This window comes from Cavia porcellus, unplaced genomic scaffold (assembly GCF_034190915.1).
Source record: "Cavia porcellus strain 051 isolate PalLab524CR breed Dunkin Hartley unplaced genomic scaffold, mCavPor4.1 scaffold_24, whole genome shotgun sequence".
Classification (NCBI taxonomy): Eukaryota; Metazoa; Chordata; class Mammalia; order Rodentia; family Caviidae; genus Cavia; species Cavia porcellus.
The window spans coordinates 55282523-55304373 of record NW_026947507.1 but is presented as its reverse complement, the minus strand read 5'-3'; the positions used below and the strand labels follow the sequence as shown (position 1 = coordinate 55304373).

Here is a 21851-nt window from a genome sequence, read left to right as displayed (position 1 = left end):
CTGCTTCTCTGTGTTTAACTGTCTTGGATTCGCCATGCCGGTGATATCACACAGCACACGGTCATGGTGTCTGGGCTATTACACTCAGCCTGAAGTCCTCTTCTTTACTATGAGTAAACTGTGGGGATCGGAATACACACACGTCAAAAAAAGGGGGTTTACTTCCCTTCTCCCTCACTGCCCTCCCTGCTCCCATCATCCCCACACTGCCTTTCCAGCCCCACAAACTCAACCTCTCTAGTACACAGCATCTCTTTTATGTTGTTCTCTAAATTATTTGTACTTTGGGTTTCTCACTCAAGGGAAACCAAGAGATAGCTAACCTTCTATGATTTGCGTCAGTTCTCACTGTGGTCTCAAGATCCATTCATTGTCCTGTAAATGACTCAAATTTTTATCCTTTTTCCAAAAAAACTATTTTTTACAGCTGAGTAGGACTGCATGGTATATACATGCTGTGCTTTCTTTGGCCATTCACCTTCTGATGGGCATAGCAGTGCTTCTGAGTTCAGTGGTTAGGAATACACCACTATAAACATGGGCATGCATGTATCACTGGAATGCACTGACCTTAACCCTTTGGAAAGATAGAAGAGAAACAGCTAGGCCACATGGAGTGTCTATTTTTGCTTTTATGGAGACTCCAGAGTGATTTTCACAGGGGCTGCATTGGTTTACATCCCCACAGACAATGTCAAAAGGTTTTCCCCACACGAGCACAATTTCACCATGATTTATCATCTTTTGGGTCCTTGATGGTGGACAGTCTTTCTGTAGTCAGAAGGGAATCTTGGTGTTGATCTGATTTGCATTTCTGCAATGGCCAAACACGCTGAGCATTTTTTATGTACTTACAGAAATGTGTACTTCTTCTTTTGAGAAATATATATTCATTTCTTATGTCTAGGTCTTTGATCCATGTTGATTTGATTTTACTACAGCGGAGATACAAGGAGCTATATAAGGAGCACGTGGATAACCAGTTTTCCCAGCACCATTTATTAAAGAGCCATCTTTTCTCTGGCATATTTTTGGCTTGTCAAAAGTCAGGTGGCTGAAGGTGTATGGGTTTATTTTTGCAACCTCAATTCTATTATTGGTCAATAAATGTTTTTGTGCCAGTATCCTGTCTGTTTTTATTATTGTAGCTTTGTGGAATAACTTGAAATCCAGGCCTTTAATGCTGTTTAGGATTCATGTGGCTATTCTGGGACTCCTCTCAATCAACATAAACTTTAGAAATTTTTCCATAGTTCTATGAAGAAATATGCAAGTATTTTGATCGAAATTTCATTAAATCTATGTATCATTTTTGGTAATATGGCCATTTTGACAATATGGGCTCTGTCCATGCATAAGAAGTCTTTCCATTTCCAGATATCCTGTCTGATCTCTTTTTTTCCAGAATAGTATAGTTTTAGTAAAGATGTCTTTGTTTCCTTGGTTCCATGTTAATTTCTGGATGTTTACCTTTTTTGGAGCTACTGTTGACTGGGACTGTTTTCCTGGGTGTGCTTTGTTTTTTGAGTGGCTTCACTCTTGGTGTCCAAGAACACTACTGATTTCTGTGTGCTGAGTTGATATCCCATCACCTTGCTAACCATGTTTTTGTTTGGGTCCTCTGTGTAAAGAATCACATCTACTGCACATACGAATAATTGCGCTTCTTCCTATTTGTGTTATTTCTTTCCCTTGCCTGATTGCTCCAGGCTGGGGAAGTGCACCTCCTCCTCTTGCTGCTGATTTTAGAGGGCTTTTCACTTTGCCCTCTTACTATGCTGTTGGCAGTAGGTTTGTCTGACAGGCTTTTTGCCAGACCAACATAAGGTACTTCTGCACCTGTTTTCCTCAGAGTTTTTCTCATGAATGGATGCTGGGTTTTGTGAAAGACTTCTTCTGCCTTCACTGAGATGATTTATGATTTTTACCCTTGCTTCTGTTTCTGTAGTGCACTACATTTACTGATTTTATATTTTGAGGCATTTGTGCATCTCTGGAATGAAGCCAACTTGGTCATAATATGATATTTCTAATGACTTACTGCAATCAGTTTACAAATATCTTGTTGAGAAATTTTGGATCTACATTCATTAAGGAAATTGGTCTATAGTTTTCTTTTCTTTGTTAAGTCATTGTCTGGTTTTAGAACCAGGGCAATAGTAGTTTCAAGGAGTGAGTTTGGTAGTGTGGCTTCTCTTTCAAATCCATGAAAGGGTTTGAAGAGTGTTGGCATGAGTTCTTCCTAGAATCTCTGGTAAATATCATGACGAATCCATCAGTTGGGGGTGTTCTTTGTTGGTGGATTTTTATTACTGCCACTGCTTCATTTCCTATTATTGGCCTACTCAGGGTATTTATATCTTCTTGGTTCAATTTTGCAGTTCATATATCTAGGAATTGCTTCATATCTTCAAGATTCTCCAGTTTACTGGAATATGTTTTCAAAACAGCTTATAATTATCTGAATACTGATGGTGTCCACTGTGATTCCACATTTTTAATTTCTAATTGCATTGATTTTTTTTCCCTTCTTTTGGTAAATTTAGCTAAGTTTTTCAATTTGATTATCTTTTGTTTCATTGATCTTTTCTAGTGTCTTTTAGTCTCAATTTCATTAATTTCCGTTCTGATCTTTAAAATTTCTTTCCTTGGACTAGTTTTGGCTTTGAATCTTGCTTTCCTAGAACCTTAAGATGCATCATTGGATTATTTATTTGGGATTGCTCAATTCTTTCAATATCTACAGTTTGAAGAGTCTTCAGTCCATAATTGGCTGGCTCCAAGGCAGGATGACATGGCAGAGGGGCATCATGAGGAGATGGGCAGAGGACAGCAAGACGGACAACAAGCCTCTGTTAGTCCCTATGTCTCACCTAGGCTACCTCACTCCTAGCACTGCACCATGAATCCATCCCAGCATCGCACACTTCAGATCCAGCCACCTCTGAAAAGCCCCACCTGTGACCGCATGAGGCTTTGGGGGACATCCAGACGCAAGCCAGAACGCAAAGGAACCTCAGCATGAATCCCTGGTGAAGTTCTCTCTCAAGGTTTTAAGCAAAATGAAGTTACTTTCCTCGGCTGTCCACTGAAAAACTCAGACACAAGGTCAGCATTTAACAAAAGTTTCCAGTGCCGAGGCTGCAGGTGTTAAGTAAGACTTAAAAAGACCAATCTTTGATGACAGCTGATTCCAGGCCTGAGCCACAGAATGCACACAGTGAGTCAGGAACATCATCTGTGAGAGAAAAAAGGAAATAAAACATGAAGCACTGGTGTGTGTTGATGCTCACTGGCAAAGATGGAAGGTCCCAACAACGCCGGCACTGGGTCAGATGAAATGTACCCACACGCAAAGCAGACTCACGGTGGTAAGAACAACACACAAACCTCCCTTCTAGAGTGACTAGTGCCCTAGTTCATTATTCTAAAAATACATAGTCAAGAGTTCATTCTGTTTTTCCTGAAAAATAATTATTCCAAGGTTACCTTTATTAACTTTTCCTATAGAATTTAATTAAATATAAAAAGAATGGCAGAATTAGAGCTATCATTTCACACCTGCTAATGAAACAATGCATCAGTGCAAAACAAGACAAATAACCCAGTCTCTCCAATAAATCCACAGCCTGGAAACAAAAAGGGAGGGCAAACTGCCGCCCGGAGCAAAAGGTTTACAGACAGAATGCCTGCTGACAGGCGGACTGTGTGAGACCGAATCCACCAACTGCACAAGGGACGACCCTGAGACAGGGCAGGGACCGGGACAGGGAAAGGGACAGAGGCAGAGGACAGAGCTTCCACATGGGCTGCCCACTGGACGGTTTAGCTATGGTGCTGTCAACCACAACCTACCACAGTAATTCAAGGTAAAGCAAAACCAGAGTCCTTGGCAGAACATGTGCTGAATTACGGGCAGGCTGACACCATGCTGACAGGTACTTCAGAATTCAGGGGGCAAAGTGGAAGTAAAGGGCAGGAAATTGGAAGACTGTGGGGAAGAAATGGGAAATGAATAGTTTCAAAAATGCAAAAAAGCTGAAATTCTGCAACGGTAAATGATGGTTTGTTACACTACCTTTTCATGCAGCTCTGAGAATGTCCACACCAGAAAGGGAAAAGCCCACACATGTGCACATACACACACGTAACAAACACACACACACACACACGCATATACCACATAAACACACATATTCGCACACATATACATATACTGCAAACACATACATGCACACACATGTATACACACACATGCATATACCACACACACACACACACACACACACACACACACCCCTCAATGCAACTTCCTCGCACTTCCTCCATAGGACTCCCACTGCAGAAGGTAAGAACCTAACACACTGAGCCAAATCTTCCTGAATTCCACTCGTTGGATGTCTTGCCTGGAAGCAGCAACAGAAACAGGTGTTTCTGAGAAGTTGGTGCGTTTGCAGCAGCCAAGTGCACCCTGGCGGCCTTAGGAACAAAGAGAAGCCTCAGTTCTCCTCACGGACTTCCATCCCCTTCAAGGAGCTAAGCAGGTGCACAGGGCACCATATAGATCAGACCTCCACGGGAGAAGGAAGCACTTTAAGAGGAGCACAACCGGCCACGGGGCCAGGAAGAAGCTGCGGGAGGCTAAAGGGAGTCCCAAAAGTGAGGCAGTGCTGTGCAGGCTGCGAGCAAGGTCACGTAGCCTTGAGACGGCAGAGGAAACCATTGCTCTCTCCAGAAACCCTACAGAGAGGTGAGAAGCAGCAAGGGCGGGGCATCGGGAGTTGGGCAATGAGGCTCGCGGAGGGCACAGACCCGCAGCAGACCCTCGGGAGAAGAGACTCAAACCACAGAACAGGCACTGCTGGCCTTCCTTTTTAAAGCAAAATGTGGTGTGCAGTGAGGATAACTTAAAAGAGTCTGATGCTGAAAGAAACTGCAGTCAGGATCTTCCTGAAGTGACCCAGACAAGAAACGAAACTGTGCCAAGGTGGTCTTAAGAGAGCAGAGTAAACAAGGTGCAGAAGTCAGGGGACCTATGCTCTATGTGACAGGGATCCAGAAAAAAGTGGGTGCAGCTTGCCCTTCAGCGGCAGGTTGGTCAGAAAGACATAACACTTTTATTCGATGGAGAACTAATCAGCTATAAGGAAGGAAAACCTTGAGGCTCTTGTAGGTAAATGGATACAACTTGAGACCAAGCTCAGGGGTAAAAAGGTTCAGAATCACTTAGGTAAATAGCAGATTGCCTCCCTAATCTAAAAACTACAGGAGTTAGTGGGATTCAAAATGTACAATGCACCCTGTGAAAGTGGAAGGGGAGGAACTATCTAGAAAGGGAAGGCAGTGGCCATGGCTAATCTTTTATCACGATTTGAAACCCATATTGTTTTCATCACTCTGTTTAGTTTGGTTATATTCTGTTCCAGTTTGTCTACTTGTACTAAATTTGAGGGCCTAGACAGCTATTCCAAAGATAGCAGAATATACTATGGTAACCATTTTTAATCTATTAACTTAATCTGAAACCCTATATTGCTTTCACTGCCTTGTTTTGACTGATTTTATTTGAATCTACCTTGTTCGATTGCCATCATATCTTGACTGATTTTATTCAGATGTTATGTTTGATAATGTCAAGTCTGAGTATAGGCAACTACTCTAAAGACGTAAGATTCACTACAATACCCATTCTGGTTTGACTATTACCGTCTTTTGAAGTCCTATAATGTCTCCAATGTTTTGTTTTTATTGATGTTGTTCCATACTGCTATGTTTAATATACCTGATGATACGGGCAATTCTACTGAAGATAACAAGAAACATCACAGTAACCATTGTAGATCACCTTGTATTTTGTTTTAAATTATGTACTATGTCCAACTTTTTGTTTTGAATGACCCCATTTTGTTTTTGTTTTTTTTCTCATTTGGTTTTATTCTTTTAAAAATTGAAAAAAAAAAAAAGTCAGGGCCCCTGCAGGGGGAACAGCAGCAGCGACTTCCGGATCGCAGTCAACAGCAGAGAGCAGAGGGCAGGGCCAGCCAGTGAGACCAGAGCTCAGGAAGCAGCAGCACAGGAGAGCAACAGCGGCCACACAAGCTGCAGACACTGCCAGGCTGAGCCTCAGTGTAATACCCTGAGCCCTGCAGAGCCCACAGGCTGGTAGGAATCTCAGTCAGATCTGACAGGAAAGAGCTGCCTGTGCCCACATGAAGCCAGGGAACTGGAAGAGGCCATTCCGGAGGAAACACGCCCTAGAGAAGAGAAGTCCACAACAGACCAGAGACACCAGAGAGAGCCAGGGAGGTATACAGGACCACAACCGTGGGAGTAGGAAAGGGCGACGTGGTCACCAGTGTGGTGACACACACTTGCAACATCAACACTCAAGAGGCTGAGGCAGGAGGATCTGTATGAGTTTAAGGCCAACTGGTGGCTACATAGTCAGTTCAGGGCCAAACTGAACTACATAGTGTGACCCTGTCTCAAAACAACAACAAAGAATACAGACGTTGAGCATGCTGTCTGGTTTGGGAGGACAGTCTGGCTATATGTTAAGTGGGGACAGGAAGCAGTCGCTGATTCTTCCACAGGGTGGAGAGGCAAGGCCCTCCAGGGTGCAGGAGTCACTGCTTGTAGCTACATGTCAGCAGCATAAACAAAAGAAGACCTCTGCCTAAGCAGAAAGACAAGGACCAAGCACTGAACTTGAGACAGAAACAAGAACTAGAAAACACTCGTAAGCCACTGTTCTGGATTAACATCACCCAGCTGTACTGTTTTCCACAGCCCAGTTCCGTAAAGCCACGCGGGATCCACGGTCACTTTCCATAACCATTCATTGCACGTGCGGACGCCATGGATGGCCAGGACACCGTGCCATTCCCCTGCCACATGGTGCTTCGGGAGCTGGGCAAACCCTGGCTGGGCGCACTGCACTCCAGAGCCCTGGAGAGAGCGTGAGATGCAACTGCAAAACCTTAAGGAAACGGAGAGAATCCAGGCTTTGAGTTTAGTAATGGAAGCACTCCCATTTATGTACTTCACTCCGTATGTTACCAAGTTTCCCAAGGATGAAAAAGATTTTTAAAGACAAGTATTCATGATTAGCACGGGCTAGAAGTATTCAGAAGAGAAAAAGTGTGTTTCTGAAAACAATAAGACACAGGGAAAATGACAAGGAAAAAAGTAATGACTAGTGGGAAATTCCAGCGTCGATGTTTTACTAACCCTCATATATACACTAGTTTATGCATGTTCAATTCCCAAACTTACCCAAAGATAAGGAAGTAGGTATCTCTTCTAAGAGTTTAATCACTTCAGTAACTTTTAAGAGTGTAAAACAAGGCACCAGAACTTGGACCGACCAAGAAAGCACAAGCCCCTGTCCTGGTAAGTGGTGCGAGTGAGCCATGGCATGCAGAGAGCAAGCCAGTGCCTCCCAGGCGCTGACTGACGCCTCCTCTTAGCAGCTGGAAGGTGTCAAGGGCAGCCGAAGTGGAGAGCAACCAAGGCACACGAAGCACTAAATGCCAGTACTGTTGGGTTGGTCATGCTGACCTGGGACCTGAGGTCCCCGAGCATCTCTAGGGAGGACGACTGTACACAATACAGCAAAGATGTGGGATTTCCTTTTGTCTTGCTTTGAAGGCCAATATTGCTTTCACTGTTTTTGCTTAGTGCTGATTGTTTTGCTCCATTCAATATTCTGGTTTGATTGGTTTTATAGTGTTCTGTTTTTGGTTTGACTTTGCTATACCTGATTCAATGGACAACGATTGTGAAGATAATAACAAGATATACTATGATACCTATTACTGTTATTCCAGTATCCTGCTCTGAAGTTCCATACTAATTTCACTGCAGGGTCTTGACTGGCTTTATTCTGTGTTATTTTGTTGCATTTTACTATCTTTAAAAATTTAAAAAGTGTAATACAAGTCTCAAGAGTAAACAAATACAGTACTCTTGGGGCAGTAACACATAGTTCATTAAAGTAAACAAAACACACTGAACTCAGATGTAAACTGTCCTTCATTATGTTGGCCAGTGGAAGAGCAGCTCCACCGGAATTAAGGATGTGGTAAGCCCTCACACTCGCCCTGCACATGGGCTCTACTTCTCTGAAACAGGTGCTCGGGTAGCTGCCAGAGCTGTCCACAGGTCTGGAGCAAACTCCCGTTCCTGGGGATTTCAGGGTTCACAGACTAGGGTAAATAACCAACTCAACCTGTAAAGGCTATAAAAGAAATTTTTGGTCACGATACATTTTACTTCCCAACTCAAGTGGTACATGTAGTCGCACGTGATGGTGCACGCCTGTCATCCCAGCACTCAGGGGACTGAGGCAGGAGGACCACTGCAAGTTCGAGACCAGCCTGGGCTACAAAGTGAGCTCAAGGTCAGCCTGAACTGCACAGTGAGAGCCTGTCTCAAATGGGGAGGAGGGGCATGTGGAAGGCAAAGGACTTACCGTGACACACAGTGGGACTTCACGGAGGGAGTACTCGGCTCTGTTCGGAAGGTCCTGGAGGCCCAGCAGTTCGTAGGCAGCGGGGGCGGTCAGCAAGCTTACCAGTGTCAGAAAAGCCTGAGCAGGAAGAGAAGCAGCCCAGTGATTCATCTGTCTCCAGACAGCATCCCAGGGAGGCGGGACTGGTGAAGGTATATGGCTCTGTATGTTCAATAATCTAATCCAAATCAGTGCGGGGTCCTACACAAACAGTAAGTGGGAAGCAGGGAAATAACCACCCAGGGAGCCCACAGCGCACAATGAAACTGTCACAGAACCTATGGGAGAGCTGGGGAACGTTTCCAAATGCTGTGCAGCTCTGGAAAAGCTTAGTTCTGACCACAAAAGAGGAGGGCAGAAGGGAGGTGGGAAGGAATCCTATTCTCTGTACTATTACTACATGTGTAAGCAAATACAAAGGAGTGACCTTAGGGCCTACAGGGCAAGATTTAAATTCTATACATTCTCACCCTCAGGCATAAGATCATCTTTTAATAGGTTCACGGCAAATCCACCTAACCTAGATACTATGGTTAGTTTTACAAAGCCACAGCTCTTCCCCTCGGAACTAGCTAGTGTTTTCTAGAATAACCCCCTACATTGGTTTCTCCATGCGGTCTACCAGCTCCACACTCTATTTTTTTTTTTTTTAATTTAAGGAGAAAAAGAGAAAAAAAAAAGCAGAAAAAGGGTACAAGTTATACAGAATTTCAGAAAAAAAAATAAACAGTAGGAAATCACTAGTTACTGGATTACATATTGTCATCTTAGAAATATTTGTTCAAGTTACAAAATTAAAGCACATAAAGTGGACATTCAAACAGTGAGACTGCAAGCAGTTCTGTTCAATGATCCAACAAAACTCAGTAATATCATCGTCTATCTTATACACTTAAATATACATGCAGTTATATTGTTTAGAGCACTTTCTTTTCCTCTCTTTTGTACAATGACTATTACAGATTTTGGGTTTTTATTACTCCCACGGTTCTTATTACTTTTTTGGAAGAGAGTAAAACAAAATGTGACATAACAGAACAGAGTCGGTCAAATCAAAAGGGTGGACATAACAGATAATGTAAAAACATAATACAAGGTGATCAACAATGGTTAACATAATGCCTCCCGCTATCTCAAATAGAATTACCTATATCATCAGTTATAATAAAATTGAACAAAACAGTAAAGAATGAAATCAACAAAACCAAAACATGGGAAACATTACAGGTCTTCAAAAGTAGATAATAGTCAACCAGAATGGGCGTCATAATGAATCCCACTATCTTCACAGCTGTTGCCTAAACTTTCGAACCTGGTACTATCAAGCAAAACAGAATAGAGGAACATCAGTCAAAACAAGATGGTGAGAGCAACACAGGGCTTCAAATTAAGTTAATAGAAAATCAAAGTGGGTTACTATAATATATCCTGCTATTTTTAAATTTATTTTTCCCTTAATTAAAAGGATAAAAATAAAAAAGTAAATAATGAAATGGAGATTGAGATAAAAGACGGCATAACAACAAAACAGCGCAGATCAAAACATAACCATTTAAGCAAAATAGTGTTTCACCACAAGATAATCCCGACATAAAAGTAGTTACCATATTGTCTCTTTCCTTGAAATCTTTGAGTATAACTCCGTATACTGTCAGCTCCACACTCTAACTTCCCATCTTAGAGGAACAAGGCCGCCTGCCCAGGCCCCTCTGGCCCCGGCTGCCCCACTCGGTAGCACGCAGCCCCCTCAGTCCCAGAACAAAGCCTGGTCCTCAAAGGTGTCACTGGTACACCCTTCCTTTCCCTCGGCACCCGCAGGGAGCCTCCTCGGCCCAGGCCTGGTCCTCTTTCAGCCAGTGCCACCTTACTCACCAACATACTCCTCCACGCCACCTCTCCAGCTTCCCAACACTTCTCACTGCGTCTTTCAGACCCCAGTTAACCCTCTTTACTTCTGACACCCTACATTCTATGCTTTTGTCTTCAGCTACATCATATGAATTTATTTGTTACTAAGTGTTTTTGCTTAATTAAAAAAAAAAAGTCTCAGAAGGGCCAGGGATGTAGCTCAGCGGCACAAGTACCTGGCTAGCAAGTGCAAGATCCTGAGTTTGACTCCTGGTACCAAAAAAAATGAAAAACAAACAAAAAAACCAAAAGACCATTTACTGGGGACAAAGCTCAGCAGCACAGCACCTGTCTGGCAAGCATGAGGTTGTGAGTTCAATCCCCGGTGCCAAAAGAAAAATTTCTCAGAAAATTTCAAACCAGACAAATTGAAAAATTTCACTAGAATCAGAAAACTGAAGTTCAGGTTGGACTCTGTGGTGTACGCCTGTATTCCCAGCACCCCGGAAGCTGAGACAGGAAGATGGAAGCAAATTCAAGGCCAGCCTGGGCCAGTGAGCTCCAGGCCAGGCTGCACTAGATAGCAAGACCTCCTCTTAAAAAGAAGAAAGAAAGAAAACTGAAAGTTGGGAGAATTAAAAGGAATATTTAATTCAGTCCTTAACTGATGGGAAAAGTTCACATCCAGGTAAGTCAAGTCAGGGGCCTGGCTGAATTGCTAACAGAGCTCCTCTGTACAAACCAGGACATCATCTTCCGACCCCCGTGACAGTGTCCTGGAGCTCTGCAGTCCTCCCCTCAGGAAGCTGGAAAACAGCATCATTTGTTTCTTCTTCCCTAACCTAAGTGTGGTGTAACTCGACCCAGCGGGGCTCCCTGGTGAGTGGGTCTTACACAGGGCTGACAAAGGCTATTACTGGATAAATAATGAACTCCCATTAAGTTTTCTTATACAGTTCGGTTCACATTTTCCTCCAGAAAGCATATTCCCTAAAATGAAGGTAGAATTTTTAGTCTAGAGAATATAACTTATACAGGAAAGCAAATACACATGTGGACAACTAATATTATCAACAAATGACAACTAAATAAATGGAATGACCTTGTTGCCACTTATGAGTTGGACGCCTGAGAACAGAGAAGTCTGCTTTAGATGGCGCCTCGAGGAAAGCCTGCTGGTGACAGCGTTGTGTGGCTTGGGTCTCCTGACCACTGCAGGGCATCAGGCTCACGGCCACCAGGGCCGTTGTCCAAGCTCAGCACCGGTCACCAGGTGGTGACCAGGAAGGTGACAGAACTGAAGTGATACAGCTTTATTTCAATTTAATTTGTCCGGAGTGAATAAACTAAGACAGAGGCTAAAAATGCTATATGATTTGAATACTTCAGGATGTTCTTCATTTTCATCCAGCAGTACTTAGATACTACCATAAATGAGCCCTTTCATGTTTAAAATGACTTTCCTACTCATCACAATGGAAAAATATAAAAATAAGTATTTAATAGATCCGTTATTTTGATGGAAAAAAGATACATCGTCTTTATAAATCGCATGCATCAATACAGAATCTCCATTCAAAAAGCAATTTGGACACTGTACATTGTGGGAACTTCTGATATGCTACTCTAGGCAAATTAAACAGAACTTCAGATGAAAACAATTTGATAACTGTATTCCCTAATGGAAACCTGAACAGAATTTCAAAGAGACTTCAGAAGACCATGGCAATCTGTTTTTAGAAGAAACACATCCACTTCCCACACGACAGGCATTTCTAAAGACCCTGGCGTGCTGTAGGTTCGTGCTGTGGGAAGCAGAAACTGGAAGCATTCACAATGCAACCACTGTTCCCGCAAGGATGCAGTGATGTCGCTATCGTGGGAGTCTAATTAGATCAACATCTGTGTGAAAAGCGCAAATCACAGCACGTGAACACAATGCATAAATCCACTTCGCAGTGTGCTAAAGAAAAAAATAGGGCTTTGTGAAACAATAAGAAAGCTAATAGAAGGTAAATGAAATACATTTTAAGACCAAAGCATCAAATTGATTACCTAAAGCCACAAAGTTTTCATATGACTGAAAAATCACTCCAATTGAGAATGGTCATCTATTCAGTTATCAAAATGTTTTAACATCAGCTTCTTATCAGTATTTGTGCCAGATGCTAAAAATTAAAAAAAAAAATAATAATAAAGGCATAGTCCTCGCCCTCCCGGACAAACCCTTTCTCAGGGCATTTAAACCGCACTTTGGAGGAGTGGGAAGTGGTAATGAGGACCCAACCCAGCATGCTGGGTGAGGGGACAATTGCACAGAGAAGGACCAGGGCACAAGGCCGTGCTCAGTCTCTGTCTGCAGGGAAAAAGGCATTTGCAGAGAAGCCAGGCCAGTCACACCTTACACTTCAGCTAGAAAGCCACACAGGAAAATCGCTTCATGGTAGACCATATCCGGAGGGTAAGGCTGTAATCTGAATTTGAAAGATTCAAGAACAGCAGAGACACCGCCTACCATGCTCTCTCAGGGCAGCAGGAGAGCGCGCTCCACAGGCGGGCATCAGCAAGGGACTGGAAGCAGTGTCCCTGAGCCAGGGGGGCACAGACACTGGGCCAAGGTCAGGGTTGGAAGATGCTCTCTGTGATCCCACCCCGTCCCCCAGCCGCAGTGTCTCCTGCCGATGGTTTCGGGGGTGGGTTTCTATCCCTGGCAGATCCAGGATGCCTGTGCTCACAAAAACCCTGCGATCCAGAATCCCAGTAGCTCTCTGCACCCATACAGGGCTTCTCTCTCTCATGTGCTGCCTGGTTCTGGTCATGATGGTACTCTAACCCACATAATGTTAAAGTCATTTTTCTAAAATGTGTATTTTCTACAGGGGTGAGCTAGCTCAAACATTTCAGAAAAAGACATTATGAAATGTTGGTTTAAAAAACTTTTTAAATGTTGTTTTTTCTTTTTAAAAAAAGTTATGATCTCTTTTGAAGAAAATGCCTACCCTACTATAAAGCCCAAGTTATAAATCATCACTTTATTATGGTGAAATCCAGAAAAAAACGTTAAGGAGACATAAAAGCCATTGAATTAGAATAAAACACATGTGGGTGCTTAGGAAAATTTCAGGCAGGTTACTCTAAATGTTGCCTCTGCTCCCCACATTCTCCCACCTGAGGGCAGACAGCTGCCCGGATTTCAGCCTCAGCTCCCTGGTTCTGTCTGTCTCAGCGGTCTGTTTTTCTGCTTTATGTGGTAAGTAGCCACCATTCTCTTTAGTAAGGTGGAAAAGCTAATACAAGTAACATGAAAGAGAAGCATCTTGTAAAATAGTCCCAAGGAGCATCAGTGTTTCCACTGTTTGCTAAATTTACTCTGAAAACAATGAGAAACAGTACAATCGACGGAGGGACGGCAGCAGTGAGGGGAGTCCACTGGCGGTGAGTGAGCGTGGACAAGCTCTGGGGGCCGCCCCTGTGCAGGGCCATCCCACCTGCACTGCGTCTGTCTGTGAACCCATGGGCTACTCACCTTCTGACAGCTGCGGTCGATAGGGTCCACCGGTGTGGGCTTGGGGTGGGTCACCCGTGCATCGTCGCCCCCACACTCCAGACTGGACCACAGTCCAGCCACAAGCACACGAATAAACCCTGGGGAGAAACAAGGCAAGTTTTGTCAAAAAACATGTATTTCTCTACACAAGTAGTTTACTCAGTTCAGCCAAAAATTAAATGTAAAATGCAATACAGAAAAAAACTTTCACTTAAAGAAAGAAACTGCAGTGGCCGTTCAGGTCACCGAGGCTGTGAAAGTGTAACCCCAGCACACCCAGGACACAGCAAACCCTAACGTGCATGAAGCCCTGTGTCTGAGCATCTTTAAATCTACTGACACTGGAGAAGAAATCCTGCCCGCTACACGTGATTGGGAAAACAAAGTGGTGAGGGATTCGGCAAGAAGAGACCGGAAAAAAGGGCAACCGGGAATGGCATGTGTGCGTGGCAAGCGTTTGCAGGTTCGGTTCTGATGTACAGATAATGGGTCTCTGAAGGAAGCCAGCAGGCCGTCCTCAGAGGTGTCAGTGTACAAACAGGATGAGGACGGAGGAGGCTTCTGTTCCTTCAGCACATGCCCAAACTCAGGGCAGGAGTGGGGCACACGTATTCCACAGGGGAAAAACCAGGGGAATCTCGTGAAAGACAAAGACAAAATCTTGTAACTTTCTTTTGCAACCTGAGTAGAAGGACATGGGGTTAGATATCTGATAGATTATCACGCCAGGTAAGCTTTCAGGTCCCTGCGCATTTTGTTTTTAAATGAAGGAAAGCACCCACCTGAATCTCGCAGGGCTACCGCACCTGCTGCTGTGGACGCCACCTGTGTGACTAGAACTCCGTAGTCAACCTTCTTCCACCTGCTGACCTGACATGGGGAACAGCAAAGGAAGAACGAAGAAGTGTGCTGCTGGAGATGTGTTGCTCTCCTTAGATTAGAATATTAATCACTCTTTAATAAGGACAGTAACAGCGCGGTGGGGGGTGATGCACGCCTGAAATCCCAGCCCTGGGGAGGCAGAGGCAGGAGAACTGCTCTGAGGTCAAAGTGAGTCTGAGCTATGTAGTGAGTTCAAGGGCAGCCTGGACAACATAGGGAGACCTTGTCTCAAAAAAAAGAAAAAGAAGACAATAACAGGAGCAACGAATGCTAAGATCGAACAGTTAGTTAGTGTATGCATGTGGTACCTTACACAGCCTTATTTCAGGTCCTAGCTGCGACTTTGAACAAGTCTCTTTCCTCCCTGGGCCAAACTCTGCTCATCATAAAGTACGGAGCGCAGACCAGAAGAGTAAGACTGCTTCCAGCTCTACATTTTATCATCCTCTTCTTACTTTGTGGGTTGGCTCCTCACTAAACAATTTCATTACTAATAAATCTCTATGGAGATTTGTTAATTGGATTTTCAACTAATCAAACAACTGTAAAATATAATAATGGTTTTCTCTCAAAATGGTACTATTTTAGAAAGCATGATCCTAAGGTAAGAAGTGTGTGTGTGTGTGTGTGTGTGTGTGTGTGTGTGTGTGCGCCTGTGTGCACAAGTTCACACTCACAGAATCCTAATCATTAATATACCAGTTTAGATGAGCACTGTAAAAAAAACCTTAAAGAACTTGCTATTTTATGAGGAATATCATATGTATGCTCAGAGTGAAGCGCAGAAGTGATACCTCCTTAGCATAAACCACAACCGAGAAACAGACATACCGCCTCTTCAGACTGGCTAATACGTTTGACTTCCAAACAGTTGTTCAGTCAGAATTCATGCTAAAAGTATCTGTCTTTGCCTCAGGTTTCAAAAATATAAACTGTGCATTCAGTTTTAAGAGGGAAAAGTAACAAAAGAATTTAAGGCCAGGAGACCTGACTGGGTTCATTTCTTCGCTTTTCCACTCCCCTTCCACTGGTCACATTCCCTCTCCTCACTTAGAACCCACAGCTCTGCAGCTGCACAACACAGAAGCTCTGCGGGATCAGTGTCCAGTGCTTTCCAGCCTGCCTTCCTCCACAGCAACAGAGGAGTGCCTTCCTCACCAACCTGCCCGCCAGCCCTGCTGGCTCTGGCATGAGCCATGGGGTCCTACCCGGGTCACAGCACCGAAGGGAAGGGTAGCAGAAATCACCAGCCGGAGCTGCATCACTAAGTGACACACAGACGAACAGGAAATGAGAGTCCCGACTCACCGCAGGGAGTGGCCAGCTTGCCCCTAGACTGTGACACGCAGCCGTTGAATGTCCGATTTCCCTTCTAAAACGTTAAGGAGATGACCTTGCCTCCCCGCTTTCTGACCAAACAACTGGGAATAGGAATAAAGGAAACACACTGGAGAGAGCAGAGCACCGCTGAGGGACCCCAATCAGAACGGAGAGGGTAAGAAACAGAACTGTAAGGTGGAAGCTGCCAGTGACCAGGGAGCGGTGTCATTCATGAGCACCACAAAGGGACAGAAAACCAGGCTCAGTTGTTTTAAGAAGTCTGAAAATAAAAAGGGCATCGCACTGAGCTGATGCCTCTACAGGAAACACTGCATTTGCATGGTCTGAAGCATCTGAATGAAAAAGAGAATGATCTTTGAAATGGTTCCATATTTTCAGAAGTACAGAAACAAATACCGAAGTCCTTGGCTGTACACAAGAGCAGCTGCAAACTTACTGCTCCGAAAGCTGAATACCCCTACCGGGACCACGCAAGAGCCTGGAGGCACTCTGCAGATTCTAAGTGCAGCAGTCTGGGGGCGCATGGAAGCCTGCAGGGTGAACGTCCGCAGGGCACAGGGATGAGGGGGCACCGCCAGTCCCCGCAGCAGCAGGGAAATGCGCCTCCCTCATGAATGCACAGGAAGAGCCGTGCTTGGGAACAGTAGAAACAATAAAAGACTGAATTATTGGTTTTCTTATACATTTAACAAAAGCAGGAAATTAGAACACAGAGAGCAAGATGAAGGAAAAGAACATTTGCTGACAGACAACCTAGGGATGGCAAAACACAGCAGCTGCTGGCGCGAGGCGAAGGCAAACCCAAGTCTGAGCGGCAGGACAAGGGCTGCACTGGGCCTGCACTGGGCCGTGCCAACGGCCAAGACTGGATGCAAAACGTGCTCCTGACACCGCACCTTCTTTCATTGCCTTTCCCTCGCCTTGCTCCCCTCTGCGTCATCTGAAATATATTTAACATCCTGTAGGACCAACTCCCCCTTATTTTTATGTTGGGAAGTCCCTCTAATTTTATATATGTTTACTCAGATAATATACACGCTAACATAGTTATATAACTCTAAGAACAGATTTCAAAAAGCCACACCTTAGACCCTAGAAAGTCCAGAAGTCTATTTACTTCAACAAAAAGGACTGAACACAACTCAATGGCTCTGACTCCAATGAAAGGCTGCATCACGCCATAAACTTTAATACAGTAAAACACAATTTCTTTACAAGTACTTTCACTTCTTTTAAAACACCGGAGCTTAAACATTCACCGGTGCGTACATTTAGACTCCATGCTTTCTCCGAAAGTTAAATCCACCCAGTATAAGCACATCCAGGTGTTCGATACCATATGTGTAAAACATCTGGATGATTAACCATAAACCCAGCTGCTGACATCAATATCAAGTCTCTAATGGTTTCCTAAAAAACCCTCAAGTGTGGCAATGTTCTATGGCTTTTTAACTGAGGCTTAATAACTGCTGAATATCCACAGAGCAGAATGATGCTCTTAATGGCTTTACAACAGCAAGAATCCCTTCCTCCAGCAGCAGATGGTAATTCATACCTGTAAACTTTTGGCATACTGGCTGGACATAAATGTCACACATTCATTGATTACACCTGTTCTTTGAAGAAGTAGCAATCCTTTGGGGGTTGCAGCAAAATTTAGTAAGTTGTCTAACAAATTCTCTTCCCAAGCCATCCTGAAACAGGTAAAGAAAGGTAGAACTCATTTCAGGATGCCCAAAACAGAATGAGAACTGTTTCAGCCTTATCCGTCTAATAATTATATTTATAAACTACACACTGATTGTAAACTATTCAAAAGATATTTTAAAACAACATGAAAAGATTCGTTTCTTTGACAGTAAATTCTTTTCTTCTTACATGTGCTATCTAACAAGTCCTTCACTGAGGAAAACAGGTATCAGTGGCATTTGTCAGTGTTTTTATTACACCCAGATTCTCACCTGCAGGTCTTAACTCCATTCTAACCTGCTGGCATTGTTTTGTCTGCCCAGATTCTCTGACCCTCGGCTTTCCATTGTTTCTGTACTTCTTTTCACTGTAAAATACAATTTCTGACTTTCTAAACCATGTTTTGATAGGATTTTATATTTTACATTGGGAGAATGACATATATTTTTTCAAAACACAAATATTAAGAAGGTCTACAACTTTCTCCAGAGAAAAAACTTGGAGCCCTAAGAGAAGAAAAAGAATATCTTAAAAGCATTGTGTTCGATATATATTATTATTTATCCATTATATTTTAAAAATACTATTCTAGGAATTGAGCAAAGATACCACTATGATATCATTCACAGTACCATTAGGATAAATTGAGAGCATCAGAATAACAACAAAAATGTGTGAGACCCTAAGGTCAATCTCCAGCACCACAAAACAAAATCAATTAATTAATTAAAGGACATGTGGTTACACGGACAATAATAGATTTATCGCTTACCACCTATTGCAGAAGACAATAAAGAAATACCTTCAAAAACTGATGAAAAATAATTGTCTATTTAAACATTTATACCCAGATAAACTATCACATCTGAGTGAAAATGTGTGTATTAGGAGTGAGGATGAAGTATGAGTTGGGAAAAGAACAGAAACTTTCAGACATAAAAGGAAAGAACAGTTTTACAGTCCTCAAATCTTAATAAAACAACAATTAAAAGATAACAAAGCATAAGGGGAAAAAGTAAGCTGATTGGAGAGAATGGGCCACAAGTTTCAACAAACGTAATAAAAAAGTAGTAAAAACGTGCAATAAATTTAACACTGTGAAGAAATAAACCAGATGACTTAAAATATAAAAGCGAACTTCCAGATAACCTCAAGGAGATGAAGAATTATGTCTCAGGATCAATGATTATAGAACCTCGCTAAAACCCATGATCCATGCTAAGCATGATACAAATACCTAATTCTATTTTTTAAAACATATAATTAAACATATACACTAACATCTTAAAGGTTAACTACTTTTAAAAATACACAACTTATAATTTCAAAACAGGGAAAAACAAGAATAAAAATTTTATCAATCTAAAAGCAGTAAAGAAGCAGAAATGCAATAAAGACAGAAGATGCACAGAAAATGCAAAATGAGAGAAAACATAAGCACCAAAGTATCCATATCACAAAAGATGTAGAACACTGAAGCTCAATTAATAAAAATTCAAATACGAGTTTAAAGGTCTGCTCAAAATATAAAATCTATCACAGTCATTACCTTGGTATGTAACTGCTCTGAAACTCGTCAGACTTGGTATTGGACACATTTTGGCTGGAAACTTTTGTCCCGGAGCTCAACACCTGTTTAGTGCCCAATGTGCCAGCAAGAGCTTGGCCGCACAGATGGGTGTGCGGCTCACGGCCCCGTCCAGCTGCCGCAGTCTGCTTGGTACTCGCCACGTTTGGGACTCCCCGTGACTCCTGGGACCCGCTTGCAGAGGGGACAGGCAAAGAGCTGCACTCGCATGGCAGGTGAGAAAGGGAAGAGGGGGTGGGAGGAACAAATGTGTACAGAGCAAAAATTAAAACTGGCCCAAGCCCACATCAACATCCCACCTTCACCAACTCCATACAACCAGAGGTAACCACATGGCAACTGCAAAGAGACCCTTCACCCACATCTGATGAGGACAGAGTCTCTCTGTAAATAACAGCATGGCACTGTGAGAAGCAGACATATGGCTTCTGCACAGAGCAGCTGTGAACCCTGAGGCTCACCAGGTGCAGCCCTCAAGGCAGAATGCACAGATTAATGACAACAGAGAAGAAGAAAGGACAGAGGCAAGCCTACGAGGGCACCACAGGTTCTTCCCGACAGTCCTTGCTATGCATGCAAATAAAGTCTTCCTGAGTCATTCACAACTTTAATACTTCACGCAGATAGGAAATGAAGCAAAATTCTAGCAACATTTATATCACAGAATATAAAATTTAAAACAAAGTAACAAATGACAGAGACACTACATAAGTATATTTATGCACTTGTACGAACACTTACTGGAAGCACTAGCTTCCAATGAAGAATGGTCTTCTTAATCAAATAGTGTTTGTTTTTTTTAATCAGCCCTGTAGTACTAACCCACAAAATAAACTCAACTAACTTAAGAACATACATATGTGATCCAAGGGTCTCCGGAAAGAGTATAGTTGTGTTAAAGGTAAAATAAAACAGTGAGAACAACTCTGTTTGGAAACTACAACAATTCATTACAAACATTTCATGGATTAAAGAGTAAAGTAAAAACAGAAATGTCAAAAATGTTCAGGTAATTATATAATGAAAGTGCCGTAGAGTAAACTGTTCTTGTGTGGCTGCCATGGACTGCTCCTCCTGACACCCAGCTCCAGCTCTTTCACTTAGGCTCCCCACTGGAGAGACAAGAGAGCAGAGGAGGAGGGGAGAGGAAGGAGAAAGAGAATATAAACAGGATCAAAACACAGTCTGATAAGCTAACGCAATAAACTGGACTGGACGTGAGAAAACACTAAAAAATATTGAGAATCAAGAAAGAAAATTAAAGTTGGGGAACAATTGTCTTAAAATCACATGGAAATTACTTAAACAGATTTATATCAAAAAATGTAAATATACATATTTTAAAAGGTAATGTTAACTTTAAATACAATCAAATATCACTCACATACAAATCTAAAATATCAGCTGTTAAACCAAAATCACTTCCTAAAAATCCTGTTTCCTCCCAAATAAAACAGGCAAAGCCAAAAACTGGGGGCTCATGCCTATAATCCCAGCACTTGAGAGGCAGAAGCAGGAGGATCATTGCAAGTTCTAGACCAAACTGGGCTATGAAGTGAGCTCAAGGCCAGTCTGAACTGCATTAATGAGACTCTGGCTCAAAAAGACAAAAAAAAAAAAAAAGAAAGAAAGAAAGAAAGAAAGAAACTGCAGGAAAAGAAGAAAACTGGCAAGTTGTGTCACACATAAAGTGCTAGATGGTAAGTGCTGCCCTGCTCTAGTATATCTTTTCTGCTATAACATCTTAGTTTCCCCACTCACAACTTCTAATACCTATGCAAGTAGGAAATGAAGCAAAATTCTAGCATTTATATCACAGAATATAAAATTTAAAGCAAAGTAATTGCTTTAGCAAAGTAAACTAATTCTCCTTTAAACTTCCGGCTTGGGAGGAGGACTCAGGCTGCTGATTCTGCTACCCTGTGCCCTGGGCAGGGTCAGTGGCAAAGCTCCTCTGCTCTGCAGCTTGCAGAACTGAGCTGGTCATTTGCTCCCTTGGACGCACAAAGCAGCCACGCGAGCCGGGGAGCCCCCTGCTACCGCATACTCAGCTTTCTGAAGGGCCCATGAGGACCAGGCGGGCACCCCTCACTTTTCTTTATGATTAGTTTTCTGTAGTCACCTCAGGGGCTCTCACAGAGCTTCAGTCACTGATACAAACCAAAGCAGCCACGCAGAAAGAGTACCAGGTCTCAACTCTGTTCCAGACAGAGAGGACACAGGACCCTGCAGTGACTCTGGTCAGCTGTTTTTCCTGTGGTGCTGTCCTCACCTCAAGAGGGATGAGAAGGAAGCCCCCAGGTCAAAAGGCTCGACATGGGCGTGTCAGAGGCACAGAAGCACTCACTCATGGGTGTGCACAGATTTCCCCTGGCTTCACGGCTCTGAGCAATGGGCAGTGTCATCACATCCACTCACTCACGCAGGAGGCGGCCACCTGACTG

General features: G+C 43.1%; 1 protein-coding gene across 9 annotated transcripts in view; it reads right to left on the bottom strand.

The window, feature by feature from the left end:
- Positions 1–21851, bottom strand: part of Tbc1d32 (TBC1 domain family member 32) — a 227335-nt gene that overhangs the window by 151300 nt on the left and 54184 nt on the right. For 7 of the 9 annotated variants that reach the window (XR_010042767.1, XR_010042768.1, XM_063235087.1 and 4 more), the window contains 5 exons: positions 19369–19605; positions 17686–17824; positions 14690–14777; positions 13887–14005; positions 8474–8590 (listed from right to left, as the gene is read on the bottom strand). Coding sequence is in view for 7 of the 9 variants with exons in the window: in XM_063235087.1 (XP_063091157.1) it covers positions 8474–8590; positions 13887–14005; positions 14690–14777; positions 17686–17824; positions 19369–19605 (700 nt within the window). In the remaining 2 variants the exon portion in view is untranslated. The remainder of the gene's footprint in view (positions 1–8473; positions 8591–13886; positions 14006–14689; positions 14778–17685; positions 17825–19368; positions 19606–21851) is intronic. The other 2 variants (XM_063235090.1, XM_063235091.1) reach the window with 2 other exon arrangements.